This window comes from Copidosoma floridanum, unplaced genomic scaffold (assembly GCF_036245765.1).
Source record: "Copidosoma floridanum isolate Cflo_tuat_1 unplaced genomic scaffold, Cflo_Japanese_pri ptg000021l, whole genome shotgun sequence".
Classification (NCBI taxonomy): Eukaryota; Metazoa; Arthropoda; class Insecta; order Hymenoptera; family Encyrtidae; genus Copidosoma; species Copidosoma floridanum.
In genome coordinates this window covers 9,404,571-9,418,497 of record NW_028321898.1, presented here as the reverse complement: position 1 = coordinate 9,418,497, position 13,927 = coordinate 9,404,571, and the positions used below count along the sequence as shown (strand labels likewise).

General features: G+C 33.6%; 1 protein-coding gene across 1 annotated transcript in view; it reads right to left on the bottom strand.

The window, feature by feature from the left end:
• LOC149374117 (uncharacterized) overlaps nucleotides 1-5,874 on the bottom strand; it is a 102,987-nt gene extending 97,113 nt beyond the window's left edge. Inside the window, exons 1-3 of the mRNA XM_089594723.1 lie at nucleotides 5,834-5,874; nucleotides 4,139-4,263; nucleotides 3,896-4,064 (exon numbers count right to left, since the gene is read on the bottom strand). Coding sequence (XP_089450849.1) covers nucleotides 3,896-4,064; nucleotides 4,139-4,263; nucleotides 5,834-5,874 — 335 coding nt within the window. The remainder of the gene's footprint in view (nucleotides 1-3,895; nucleotides 4,065-4,138; nucleotides 4,264-5,833) is intronic.
• Nucleotides 5,875-13,927: the final 8,053 nt, after the last annotated feature.

Here is a 13,927-nt window from a genome sequence, read left to right as displayed (position 1 = left end):
AATTTGTGAGACTTTGGACGAAAGAAATACAGGAGAAAGAAATACATTTAAATAGCCTTACAGAAGTTGAGGACATATTCGGGGTTACGAAGTGGACCTGGCCACCTAATTTGTTTCACAGTTTTGCCTTTGTAAATAAAAACAAAATAGAGAAGGGTGGGAGGAGCGAAAATATATGCAGCAACGCTGAAAATTATTTTTCTTATGTGTATAGGCTTTCATATACGCTGTTACGCATACTTTACCAATCCTTTTTTGTGTTATTATGAAAAAAGAAGGTTATAGATTTACTCTAAAATAAAACAGGTTTATGTCAAAGTTATCTTTTATTCAAACAGAAAGTGAGGAGCTTGTACAGATCTTATCAATGCAATTTTAAGTGATTTTTTCATAAGATTACATGTTAAATTTCTAATTTTTCAAACTAAATATGTTAAATGGTACAGTTGAATGATCTGCAGTTTTTTGGGGTATTTCTTATGGTATTTTAAGTATACTGTTAATGCTTTAATAATATATGTCAAAAAAACGTAAGTGTAATGAATGCTCTGGAGGGACATTCACTGTCACGTTCTACTATGCTATAGAAGAAAACGGTACGACAGGATGGTTTATCTTGATTTTTTTAGATACAATTATATTTTGGATATTAAATACGGACTAGTTATAAATGTGTGAGCGTACGTTATGAATGTGAGCGTGACGTTACAGATGTAATCAGCGTAGGCAATAGAAAGTTGTTTTAAAACCATCGAAAGATTTGATGAAAGTGCACAGACTTGTACTGGCCAGCCTCCATATTGCTTTGTATTGTATTGTGCTTTTGTACACATTGTTTATAATTATTAAGCTTGAAATAACCATATGAAAAATGAAATAACCATAAATGAAAAAGTTTCACTGGGAACAGCTGAAGTAAGGTGTAATATTAAATGCTTAGATCACTTAAGATTAAGATTCAATGATATGATGCTGAATATTATAATAACTTAGAGTTAATACACATGGATTAGCAAAAATAATAGATAGTTAATACCAGAATTGTTATATATATTTAAAAACAACATGTATACACTACTATGGTGGCAAGCAACAACATTAAATATTAACTACGGTAAACCTAGCAAAGCAACCTTGTTAACCTCTGAAGAATTATCTAATTTTTACCGTTCATGTTCGCAGGCTCATGATCTAGTAAGTCTGCCTTTTGTTTTATATTAACAACTTCATAAACATACAGCAATAGTCTAATTTGTAATCTATTTAAACTCTATCACTTTTTCAAATGTAAAAGAAAATGGAAAAGTTTTTCTTCAGGGATGTTGAGAGAGAATCTGTACTTCTGCCTCCAACACGGGGAGCAGAATTTTTTATTACCCAGGGTACCACGAGCCAATTTCCTCTCTAACGACTTGCAGCGATTTTACTGTTATTGTTACTACTATTATTATTATTATTATTATTATTATTATTATTATTATTATTATTATTAGTATTAGTATTATTATTATTACAATTGTTTTTGAAAAGGCCATCTTTACTGCTGTTTGAGTGTTAGTACTTATTGATATACCGTATTACACAGACTGGTTATTTACCTAAACAGTAAGTTGAAATGTTAAGCTATTTTTGCCTTTTTTTTCGATAGAAGTTTCATTGAAGAAAGGAAATTTTTTTATCATCAATAAATATAAGTTATATTTTATCTTAACATTAATACTATGTTATAATAAAATTCTGTCAAATTTGGATGTAAAACAGAAAGGAAGGACAGGAGTAAGGGAATCACCTCCCCTTCTCTTGATGCATGTAGGAGAGCAAGCTATATATAGGAAGAGCCAATTTCTGAGTGGCTGAACTAGAGCAGCTCGAACTAATTAGATTTTTGGCTTTTATCATGTTTTCAAGATTTTTCCCCGGTAAGTTTTTCTGCATCGTTTTCGAGCCAGCGCGTGACTGAGGTTTGCACCTCCATATAAAAAGCCCCGGGGGCCCCGAAAACACTCCCTTAATTTTCACTCCTCATACAGTAGACTGAATACTGAGAGTTCAAATTTGCTACTCCTCCCATTCTACTACGAGGTGAGGACATGGTCAAATTTAGTCCTCAAACGGTCGAGTGAGTGGCTAGAGTCCGCCTCTGCTACCATACGGTCCTCCACGAGCGGGGTTGAATTTCGTTTAACATTGCATTTTTAGCCCCGAATCGATGTTTTCACGTCGATGCGAAGCCGTCCCGATACAATGCACTTAAACGCCTCCGATCACATCTAAAACGACTAAACTCTGCGATCCAACACTCTCTCGAACGCCTTGGCTTAGCTCAGCTCTGCTCTGCCAAAGTAGACTCCTTACCTAGAGGAGGCCCCGCCATGGACTGTTCGTCGGGAGGCGGACAGTTCCTGAGGAAAATGACCAGGATGTGAATATTTCACACTCATACAAATAAATACACTAACACAAATTTAACCTTTAGACTACTCTTTACTTCATTTACAATAGATGAACACTTCTAAGGAATTGACGCTACCTCCTGCACTAACTTGCAATCCGCAGTACATACACATTTTTGCTCTCATACCCAGCATTCAAACACTTACCTGCACCTACACACACACGCACACATCCAAAGTTCCCGTACTCGACCTAGAGAATGGCTCGCTCTGAGGTTACAACAACCCTGTTCGATCACGAGAGCACTTGGCCATAACGAAACGCTTTGGATCACGAGCTACCTCATGTATCAACTCGATGACGAGAACACACACTACCCATCCTCTCTTGGTCCACAGGGTATCCTACTAGCGGCCTCACCAGCTGGTCTGCCGAGTCTCAGATGATGCTGTGAACGCGCATACTTATTGTCGCAGGAAGTCCTACCGTCGGCCTCACCCGCCAGTTTACCGAGTCTCAGACAACGCTGTGAACACTCACACCCACATACACACACTCTACGACGTCCTACCGCAACGGTCAGCTGGCCCCTTGCCAACTGCCAAGGCTTGAACAACACTTCGCTTTAAATACATACACATTCGTTACGTCCTACCACAGTAGACAGTCAACCTCTCGCCGACTGCCAAAACTAACACAACGCTTCGCTTTGAATACACACACGCATTACGTCCTACCGCAGTGAACAGTCGACCTCTTACTGACTGCCGAGACTCAGACAACGTCTCGCTTCGGATACCCACACACACGTCCTCTCTCATGCAGTACTACAGTTTCCCGTCATCTCCAATGCATCGACTCACCTATGATTCAAGCGATTACGCCCACCAAGCTCTCTTCCCTGACTCGAATGTCTTTCTCTCGAACAAAATACTTCTCACTCTCTCACTCTTTTAGTAACCTTGCCCCCCTCCCTCGTGTACACTTCTTAATCTTCTCCTCAACAACGAAGAAAGCCACAGTACCAGCAACCATACACACACCCGCTTTTTACCCTTATCCTTTGCACATCCTACTGATAATGTAACAAAGTGTTTGACACTTACATTCAACTGAATTAAAAATGTACTAAGGGTAAGCACAGTCATATTCATGTCATCTAGTTGTTTTAACCTCTTATGTATTTTAACACCTACGCTTTGTTAAGCAGTTTGTTGTCAACGTTGAGTTAAACCATTTCCTGACAACTTGAAACGCAACTAAAACAAGAATAATAGTTTTTTCCCAATGGAATATTAGCCCATACATAGTTACAAAGCTTACTTTATCTTTACAAGATTTTTTCAAAAAGCTAGAAAAAAAAAGTGATATAATAGTTAAATAAAGGAAATCTTATTTTTTTAAAGATTATTAGGTAATGTCAATAATCTGAGCATGAACACAAAAAATTGCTTACATTATTTTAACAAAATTAATTAATAATAAGTAACATATACCGTACCTTTTATGTTGATGGTCGAATTTCCCACCTCTGAAACACTTTGTCTCATTTAAATCTGTTTGCATTTCTATAATTAAATCTGCCTGTTCATTTATGTTATAATTACTACAATAACTGTTTTCATCATACATAGATATTTCCTTTTCAACAGAAGGTTTTCTCTGTACACCTACGAGAAGTAAATTTGAGTGGTAACAGTTAAAAATTAAAGTATACAAATATCAAAATAACGCTTTATTATACCTTTATAATCAGAGTCAAACTTTTCTGAAGTAACGGCATAATCTCTGCTATGTTCCGTATAATTAATAAAATTTTGAATATTGGTTTCATCTAGATTGTAAGGATCTTGATACCAGTTATCGTTGCTATTTAACACAAAATATCAATCTCAGTCAAGATTTTTACAAAAGTTATTAACTTTAGTGCTAATAATATTCAAAGGTAAAAATCATCATTTTATTACGAGTACTTAAGCGTAAGTTTCTTTTATATATCAGTAATGCGAAACTGTAAACTAGATACAGTAAATATTAACGTTGTGTGACAAAAAGTAGCCCATATTTTTCGTCCTTATTAATGAGAAAATTAAGAAGACAACATAATCGTGCCTGTATATTAGCTAGTGTATTAGCTGGCTAGTAATTTTCCAACAATTTTTTTTTTCATTTTTACGAATTCTTGTACGTTTCAGATATAAGTTAAATGATGAAACATTTGCTTTACCATCTTATACTAAATTTTTTTCTGTATTTTTTTGTAAAAAATTTTATACTCGTTATACTATTTACGGTTCATAAGAATACCAAAAGAATATTAGGGCTGTTTTTTATTAAACTTACGCACTTTCTAGTCATTTAACAATTAAAAAATTGACAAATGTTAAGTAATTTTTCTACGGAAAAAAAATATTAATGTAAGCAATTGTGTTGCTTGCTAATAGTTACAAATCAACAATCCTAACCTTTTACTTATATAACTATTTCCTTTGCCTATTTAACAATAATCTTATACTACCTTACTTTACTCTAGAAACCATTAGTGTATGCTTCCAATTTATAACTTTGGATGATTGTAATGTTATGTTACATGATAATATTTACCAAGCCTCAAATCCAACCTACTGACCACCACAGCTTGACTGCATAAACAGGTTGATATAGAACGATGGCATTTTCCAAGAACAGCGTGTATAGCGACTTTTTCTGAAGCAAACCCCGTTGAAATTATTTTCTCAAAGCAAATAAACTTTAAATAAAAGGCGATTAAAAAAACGTTTTAAACTACCCCTCAATGGAGTTAGAAGGCTATGGCATGCCTGCATAAACGCACGGTGTTGCCACATTTTCATTGAACTTGGTCGGTAAGTAGTAAGAACTGTATATATGGATATATCCATGCTCACGCCAAAACGTCTGCTTACTGCTGATAAAGTTCAGAGTATAATACTTGCTCATACATCAAGCGAAGACTACCACAAAATATGTATGTACGCTCTTGCTGTACGTAAGTATGATATGCACTACAAAAAGACAAAATACCATAATTAATTACAAAAGACTAGTGGGTTTTTGGTTGTTATGCAAAGTAATTATAACTAAATAATTAATGTAAACACATGTACTCTCATATATTATACGTCATACCTCTAAGCAGTATGATTAAAAGAAAGTCTCGTGAGTGGATAGAGATAGAAACCACACCCGTAGATTACCATTTCACCGTATTTTACATTTTGTTTTTGTTGATTAATGTAACGGGAGACAAGAAAAAAATTAGGTAAACAAGCACTTTTTGGGCACTTCCTAGGAAGTTGGCTAGAACGTAGCGGAAACTCTGATCATACTTTTTGATGACGTTGCGTAAGTTTCTCGAGCATTGGGTGGATACTTCGTAACTTGAAGATTTCATAGTGAACATTTGGTCGCGTATACTTACTTGGTGTTGCTGGTTGATAAGCACAAACTTTTTGGGCCCATAGTGTATATTTAACGGAATGTAGACCAATCCTTGGTGGTCGTTTAGCAGCTACTTCCTGGCACTTGGCTGGCACTTTCCAGGGACTTGGCAGGCTCTTGTTGGATTATTTCTCAGGTCCTTGGCCCACCAGGTACCCGGAAATTGCGTGACAAGTGCCCAGGAAGATCACACCAAGTACCTGAGAGATAACCCACTAAGTGCCCTTCAAGTACCTGGGTATGGCCTACGGAGTGCGCGGAAAGTATTCAAAAGTGCCCGAAAAGTACCTGCTACGTGACTGGGAAGTACCTGCCAAGTGCTCGCCAAGTACCCGGGAAGTACTCGCTAAGTGTCCACCAAGGACCTGTGTAAATTCTGTTAAATACACATCATGAGCCTGAGAATTTCCTGCTCATCCACTAGCTACGCCGAGGAAGTACATGCCACCAAATGTTAACTATGAATTCCTTAAGTTACGAAGTATCAACCCAATGCCCGAGAAGCTCACGCAACGTCATCAAGAAGTATTATGCGAGTTGCCGCTACGTTCTTGCCATGTGACTAGAAAGTGCCCGGGAAATGGTTGGTTTCCTAATTTTTTTTGCTCTCATAATTCACTAAAAAAACTTGTTTCTTTAAGCTTAGTTTTTATAATTTTTGTATCGTAGGTGTTTCATTTTTAAATTTAGTTTGTTTTTATTGCTTCCTTAATTTAATTTTGTTAAATAAATATGCTATAAGGTAGTAAATAAATAACATAATACTTGTGAACACTTTAATTATTGTATTTAACAATAGAAATTGAGATCAATTAAGATTACAAGATCTCCCCTCTTTATACTAGGAGAGACTCTACAAGAGCGTGCGTGCGTGGCAACGACCATGTTCTTTCTATCTTATCTGCATTACTGTACAAACTACAAAGCATACACACATCATCCTGTATTTACAGTGCTTACGCCGCATAACATATGTCACTACTTACGAATCTTGTATAAATTTACTTATATTCCAACGCACCTCCTTAAATTTATGTGACAATCTTAATTTTCATGTATCAAACTTCTTTACATCCCAAATGTTTCTAAATCTTTTGAACTTATTACTGCCTTAAGTTTTGGTAAAAAAATCTGCTGGTAAAAATATTTTCTCCTGAATCAACTTTTACAACATCAATTTCGTGTTACTCTTGTTTACATAGTGATAATAAGTTTCAATGGAATTTTGATTGTTTCGTAAGATTTCTTACTCCAACTATGCTTATCGCACCAAAGTTATCTTTATACATTTTAATTATATTGCAAACTTCAATTTTTACATCAAGCAATATATCTTTTATAACTTTTAATTTAATCACACACTCAGACAATGCTACAAACTCAGCTTCTGTTGATGATTTTGTAACAATATTCTGCTTTCTGGACTTCCAATCAATGGCATTTTCATACATTCTTACTACATAGCCTATCGTTGATTTTCTATCAATCATATCACCAGCCCAATCAGCATTGATAAAGCAACCAACAACATTATTATTACTATTACTACTATTGATTATTATTTATTACTTATTATTATTACTACTGTTTTGATAAACTAATTGTAAATCCTTTTTTGAAAATGAATATTTTAAAACTCTCAAAGCATTTTTATAAAGTGTTTCACAATAAGTATTTTGAAGTCTACTTAAATAATCTATACTGAAGTTAATGTCAGATCTTGTTCCTGTACTAACATACAGAAGGGCTTCAATTAAGTTTCTAAACTTAATATCATCACACAATGATTGCACTGCTTCTTATTTAAAATTTTGTTTTAAAGGAACTGCATACAATTTTCAATTTTTAATATCATACTTCCTTGCTAATGTTTCAGTATAGTTTTTCTGAACAAGGGTTATCTTTTCATTTTTAGAGTTATAGTAGATGCTAATACCTAAATAAGTTCCTTTTCTACCCAAATTTTTTATTTGTAACGTTTTACGCGATAATCTTTCAACAAAATTTAATTTTTCTTTATTTTTACAGCAAATTAATAAGTCATATACAAAAAGACTTCAATCTACATCATTCATTTGGTCACTTAAGATATATAAACAACAATCATTTTCACTTCTTTTAAAAATCGAATTTTTCAAATAAGTATCAAAACACTCCTACACGATATCTTACCAGATATCCTACACGAAATCTTACAGGATATCGTGTAAGACTTCTTGCACTATAGTCTACAAAATATCCTATACGATATTAAGCAAGATTTTCGGCAACTAAAAAATAAAAAAGTATAAGTTGTAACCCATGTAATTTTAAATTTTTCTGCTTTAAAACTGTTAGAAAAGCTAATGTAAGTAGAAAAACAAAAAGGCATCTCTTTGCTCCAGTTAGGGGATTTAAAACTGGTCCGGAGAACTCGTAGTCAAGTGACTTACCCATTCGGCCAGACTGGATTAGACACTTGGAAAAGAATTCACGTCCTTATGAGGGACATCTGAAGCTTATGTTTATTATTTGATCATTTCGGGAATAATATTTACCAACTTGGTTACGTAATTGATAATTGACTTTTTATAAATGTACATTTTATATTACTTCGTGTCTCTTAACACGCTTCTCAACAATAAATCTAGTAGTTGATTTTAGAACTGCTTTTCGTTCGCGGATTTCAGTTATACTCAACAAATACTTCTCATTTCAAGGAAAAATAAGTTGATTTTTCACAGTGTATTAAATTTATTGTAATTGTCTTAATAAAGTTGTAGATTACCTTTTTCTCTTTAGTAATTCAATCTGGGTATCAAATACCACCTGGAAAAACAATTTTTCATTGATTTATACAGTACTCAGATAAATTATATTAATTTTATCAAAGCCTGTCAAAATCATTTCGTAAGAACATAGAAACTTTATTAAATATGGTTCCATGTACAACTCAATTGAAGTAGTTTTATTTTTCATAAATTTAATCATAATAATTCTGTTTACATGGTTTAGAAAAATAAATATTAAAATTTGTAAAGAAAGATTATATTTATTTTGTAATACATCTTAAATAATATCGATTAAGTTTTCACAGCATAACAAAAAGTTTTCTAAATAATTATGAAAGTTTATTTAGTTTTACAGTTTTGCTGCTCTGCAAAAAGCAAAGAATTTACAGATTGAGTACTAAAGATTAAATTTGAATACGTTCAAATAATGTGTGTCGAACAAAAGTGTTACTTTCACTTATAATATATGATACTATTGATTATGAAAGTTAAATAATCAGCCTTAAATAATTAAAAAATATAAATAGTATACGGAACTTTTTATGCTAACGCTATAAGATCACAAGTCTAGCACCATCAGCTAAACCATTAGTTTTAGACCCAGATTTATCGGACTTCAAACACAGATATTGCCCTAATCTTTTTTTCTAATAAACTGAATTATTTAATTGTTAGTTTCTTAGTTTCTAATTCTTGAAATATTTTATACATCTATAATAGACTGAAAATTTTTTGTTTCATGTATGATGGATTAAATATTATTGAATATTATTTCTCGGCTTTTTCAAGGAAAACTAGTGAATGTGAGATAATTTGAAATAAAACAGGAATACCATTTTCTGCAAGAATCTAAAAATATATCTAATAAGAAATTTTAATTTTTATTCTTATTACAAGCAGTATTAACAACATTATTAGGGCAGAATAGTGATACACAAATTATCTTCAATAAATGTATTATACATAACACAACTTTTACCACTTGCGCTTCCTACTAATATTCACCGTTTCCATTAGTAAAATGAATTTTTATGATTATACATATAGGTATGTATAATTAAGCGCGCGGTGGCTCAGTTGGCTAGGTCATGAATTGGCACGTGGGAGACCGTGGTTCGATTCTCGGCCAGTGCGACTTTACGGGAAAGTACCTCTGTGATTTTTCACATGTGCTTTTTCACCACGCAATGCTCCTTGAGAAGGGTATAGGCGACCTTCTCGCAGCAAAATTGCCTAATTCCCCCTACCCTTCTCCCAGTAATGGGAGGCCTCCCATCCCTTTTTCCTTCCTTCTCCCAAGTGCTAAGTACCCATAGTAGTGCCCTTATCAAAGGAGCCAGACGTAGAGCACTATAATATAAAAAAAAAGGTATAGATAATGAGAATAGTCAAGAAGGTATCTATTATATTTTTAATAAAAACATTTTAAAAATTTGAGTCTGAGAACAAAAACACAGTAAATGATCGATGCTTCTTTAAAAATTATTATTGTCGCTGTTATGAGTCTTGTATCTTCATGAGCAGTACCTTTAAAATTGTTAAATATGTGTATGAATATGTATATATTTACTTTTTGCAGTGGTATTAAAATATCTCAATCTCATTACATTTCAACAAACTAAAGTAAGACAACTTACACCATTTTTAAGTGATATAAATGATTGAGAAGCATTACTTGTTGACGGTTTTTTTATTGTAAATATAAGTTTTGTATTTTTAAAAGTATAGAACTATATGAACTTTACATAAATATTTCTAAAACTTTTATGTTTTGCTATTTTAATTCAACATGCATTGATAAAAATGCAAAGTAAAGCCTACATGATTCTTCTTCACCATATTTTACGATTTCTTTCTCCAACAAAACGATAAAAAAAGATTCATCATTATTATTGAAATTATATAAAATACAATAAATTAAACAAAACTATATAGAATAACATTTAATACTGTTATTATGCCTGTGAGATGATGTTTTTTTACAGTCTCTAATTCTAGTTAAGAAAAAATATTCCTTATTTTTGTATTAATCTAATAGTTTTAAAAAAACGTTATTTTATGTATAAACTTATGTTGTAAGAATTCATGCAATTTATCTAAGTACTGTATAAATAAGTGAAGAATATCATCTTTCCTGCTGGTATTTGATACCTAGATTAATGTGTTGAAGAGAAAAAGGTTATTTACCACTTTGTTGTGATAATTCCAATAAATTTATAAGACCCTAGCGAAAATTTGCAATTGTAAAAAAATGAGAGAAAAAGTATACATATCTAATAATATTCCATGACTCGTAAATAAACGTAAAAAGATGTGAAAAATAAGTGTTCTTATAGAATTTAGACGTTTTTTACATTTTATTATGTTGTGTTACGTTTTCTCATATTTTTGTTACGTTTTAATATGATTTGCCACATACTATTACACTGATAACTTTTCAAAATAATGACACAACTTTTTTTCGTTAAAAGTAATTATTGTTTAAAAATGTAAGAAAATGTGTCTGAAAGTTGCTCATGATAACAAAATATGAGACGGAGTAATAAACTGACAAAAACTGTTAGCTGTTCTAAAACATTACACATAACGACATTTCCTTACGTTTTAATAGAGTTTATTACAGTTGCTTTTTCACGAGTTTCGAGTGCTTTTTTAGGATCATGATAGTAATCGTAACGAGTCATAAGGTAATATATTGAGTTTAAATTGACTGTAAGTAAATGTAACAAAACGTAACAAACTGTAACTGCGGTACAAAATCCAACCAAACCTTACATAACATTACAGAAAATGACGGTTTCCTAAGTTTTCTTACATTATTTTTTTCCGTTGGGGTACTTTTAAATATGAACTAATTTTCCCATGGAATAAAATGTATATGTGACGTAGAAGCAAAATCCAGGAACGAAAAGTAGTTGTAAAATCAATTACTAGATTTATTGTTGATGAACGTGTTAAGAGACACGAAACAATGTAAAATGTATATTTATAAAATAATTATTATTAGTTAGATAACCAAGGTGGTAAATATTATTCCCGAAATAATTAAATAATAAACATAAGTTTCAGATGTACCTTAAAAGGACGTAAATTCTTTTCCAAGTGACTAATCCACTCTGGCCAAGTGAGTAAGACACTTGACTACGAGTCCTCTGGACCAGGTTCGAATCTCCTAACTTGAGCAAAGAGATGATTTTTTGTCTTACTACTTAAATTAGGTTTTTTAACAGCTTTAAAGCAGAATAATTTATAATCACATGGGTTACAATTTAAACTTTTTATTTTTTAGTTGACGAAAATCTTGCTTAATATCATATAGAATATCGTGTAGACTATAGTGCAAGACGACTTACACGATATCCTATAAGATTTTGTGTAAGATACCTTGTAATATATCGTGTATGATATCTTGCACGATATCGCGCAGAAATTTACGGGATAGTGAATTAATAATATAACACTTGTAAGCACTCAAACTAATGTTTTGAATAACAAAAATAAAGATAAATAATGAGTACAAGATCTCCTTTTTTTATACTGAGAGAGACTCTACAAGAGCGTACGTGCGCCGCAGTGGCCATGTTCTTTCTATTTAATCTGCATTACTGTACAAACTACAAAGCACACACACATCATCCTGCACTCACAGTGCTTACACTGTATAAGAGATGTCACTACTTACACATCCTTGTAGGGACTAAAGCCCTATATATATATATATAAATATATATATATATATATATATAATGTGACGTGGCGTACTGGATGTACAGCCAATCAGGTCATGGAATCCACGTTACCGACAATGAATGGTGAGAGTCTCAGAGGTAGCTCTTTCCCTGATGCATGTGGCTTGCTGCAGCGGATGAAATTTCGGTATCAGGCCCGTATTCCGTAGCATTGAGAGTGACTATAGAGCTCAGTCTGACTCTCCTTCCGTCACCCTATACCAGTTCCTTGGTGATGTGTGCGTGCACTACTAACGGAATGAATATGCGAATGGCAGCTATCGGTGTGTTGGTGTTTCGGGAGCAGGAATGTAATAGAGGTGGCCTATATGTGGTGCTTTGTTGGCTGATAGTGTGTGCTAGGCCGCAAAGCATGCGGTGTGCCTGCACGGCGAGACAAGGACAGACACTTTTGAGCTCGTTGCGAGGCTAGCACTGGAGCAGCTCGGCACAGCAGCAGCAGACTCTCGCTTGCTGAATTGCCGTGACGTTGCACAGCCAAGACCTCAGTGCCACACACTCACACACGAGCCAGCCCTCACACGGTCATCCAGGTTTCTCAGTGCCCTTGACGCTTATAGCATCACCAGGAGCTTCGCTAAGTGCTTCATAGAAGTAGTAGCCTGGTAGGTACACGCATACTGTGTTGGTGTAGTGAATCGAGTGCGTAAGAGTAGTCGTCCCTCATTACCCTTCCCTTGTACTATATTATAGAGTTAGCCTGAATCCCCTTTCACGAGTACTAGGTAAACGACACCTATGTTGATAGCGTCGTGCTCCAGTGTCCAGTTAGTGAGTGTTCACGATTAAAAAAAAGTTATTCAATCACGATAGCTGCACTGCGCTACTCATCGCTGCACGCGGTGCTGCACAATACTGATGATACCCAGCCCCTCCCAAATCCCCTCTTATAAATCCCGGATAGAGTTATAAAACAAAACAAACACACGTTAGTCGTAATCCCTGGCTAACGTGTTACAAATGGCGCTTGACAAGAGGCACGACACCGTTCTCTCTGCACAAAGCGATTTAGTAAAGAGGAGCAGGACGACTACTTTTCTTGCACACCAGCGGCCATTGTTGAAAAACGCTGCTACTGTAGCACGTGTTTATTTTGTGTTTTCTTTTTCTTTTAAAAAATGTTACATACACACAATATACAATAAATACAATAATTATCATACATTAAATAATAAAAAAAGATATATGTTTATCTACATACGTATACACGTTTAATCACATATATCTCACATCAGATTACAAATATATATCTCAAACATTAATTTTATACAACCTTATTCGGCCATAACTTAACATCAGTTCATTTTTTAGTTTCATATTATACATTTTATTAATCACATCCATTTACGAACTTATAAATTATCTTTAAAATTGATTTCTTTTAACTATTGCATTGATATTATGAATTTTAGTTATGCAAATGTATGGATATAATTACACGTTAACTATTACCACTATTAAGGACAGCCCCTATCGCATACCCAGTATTTAGAAATAAGGAATAGGCTAAGAAGATATTGTGTCGATATAATAACAGCCTAAGAACTAGGTGGT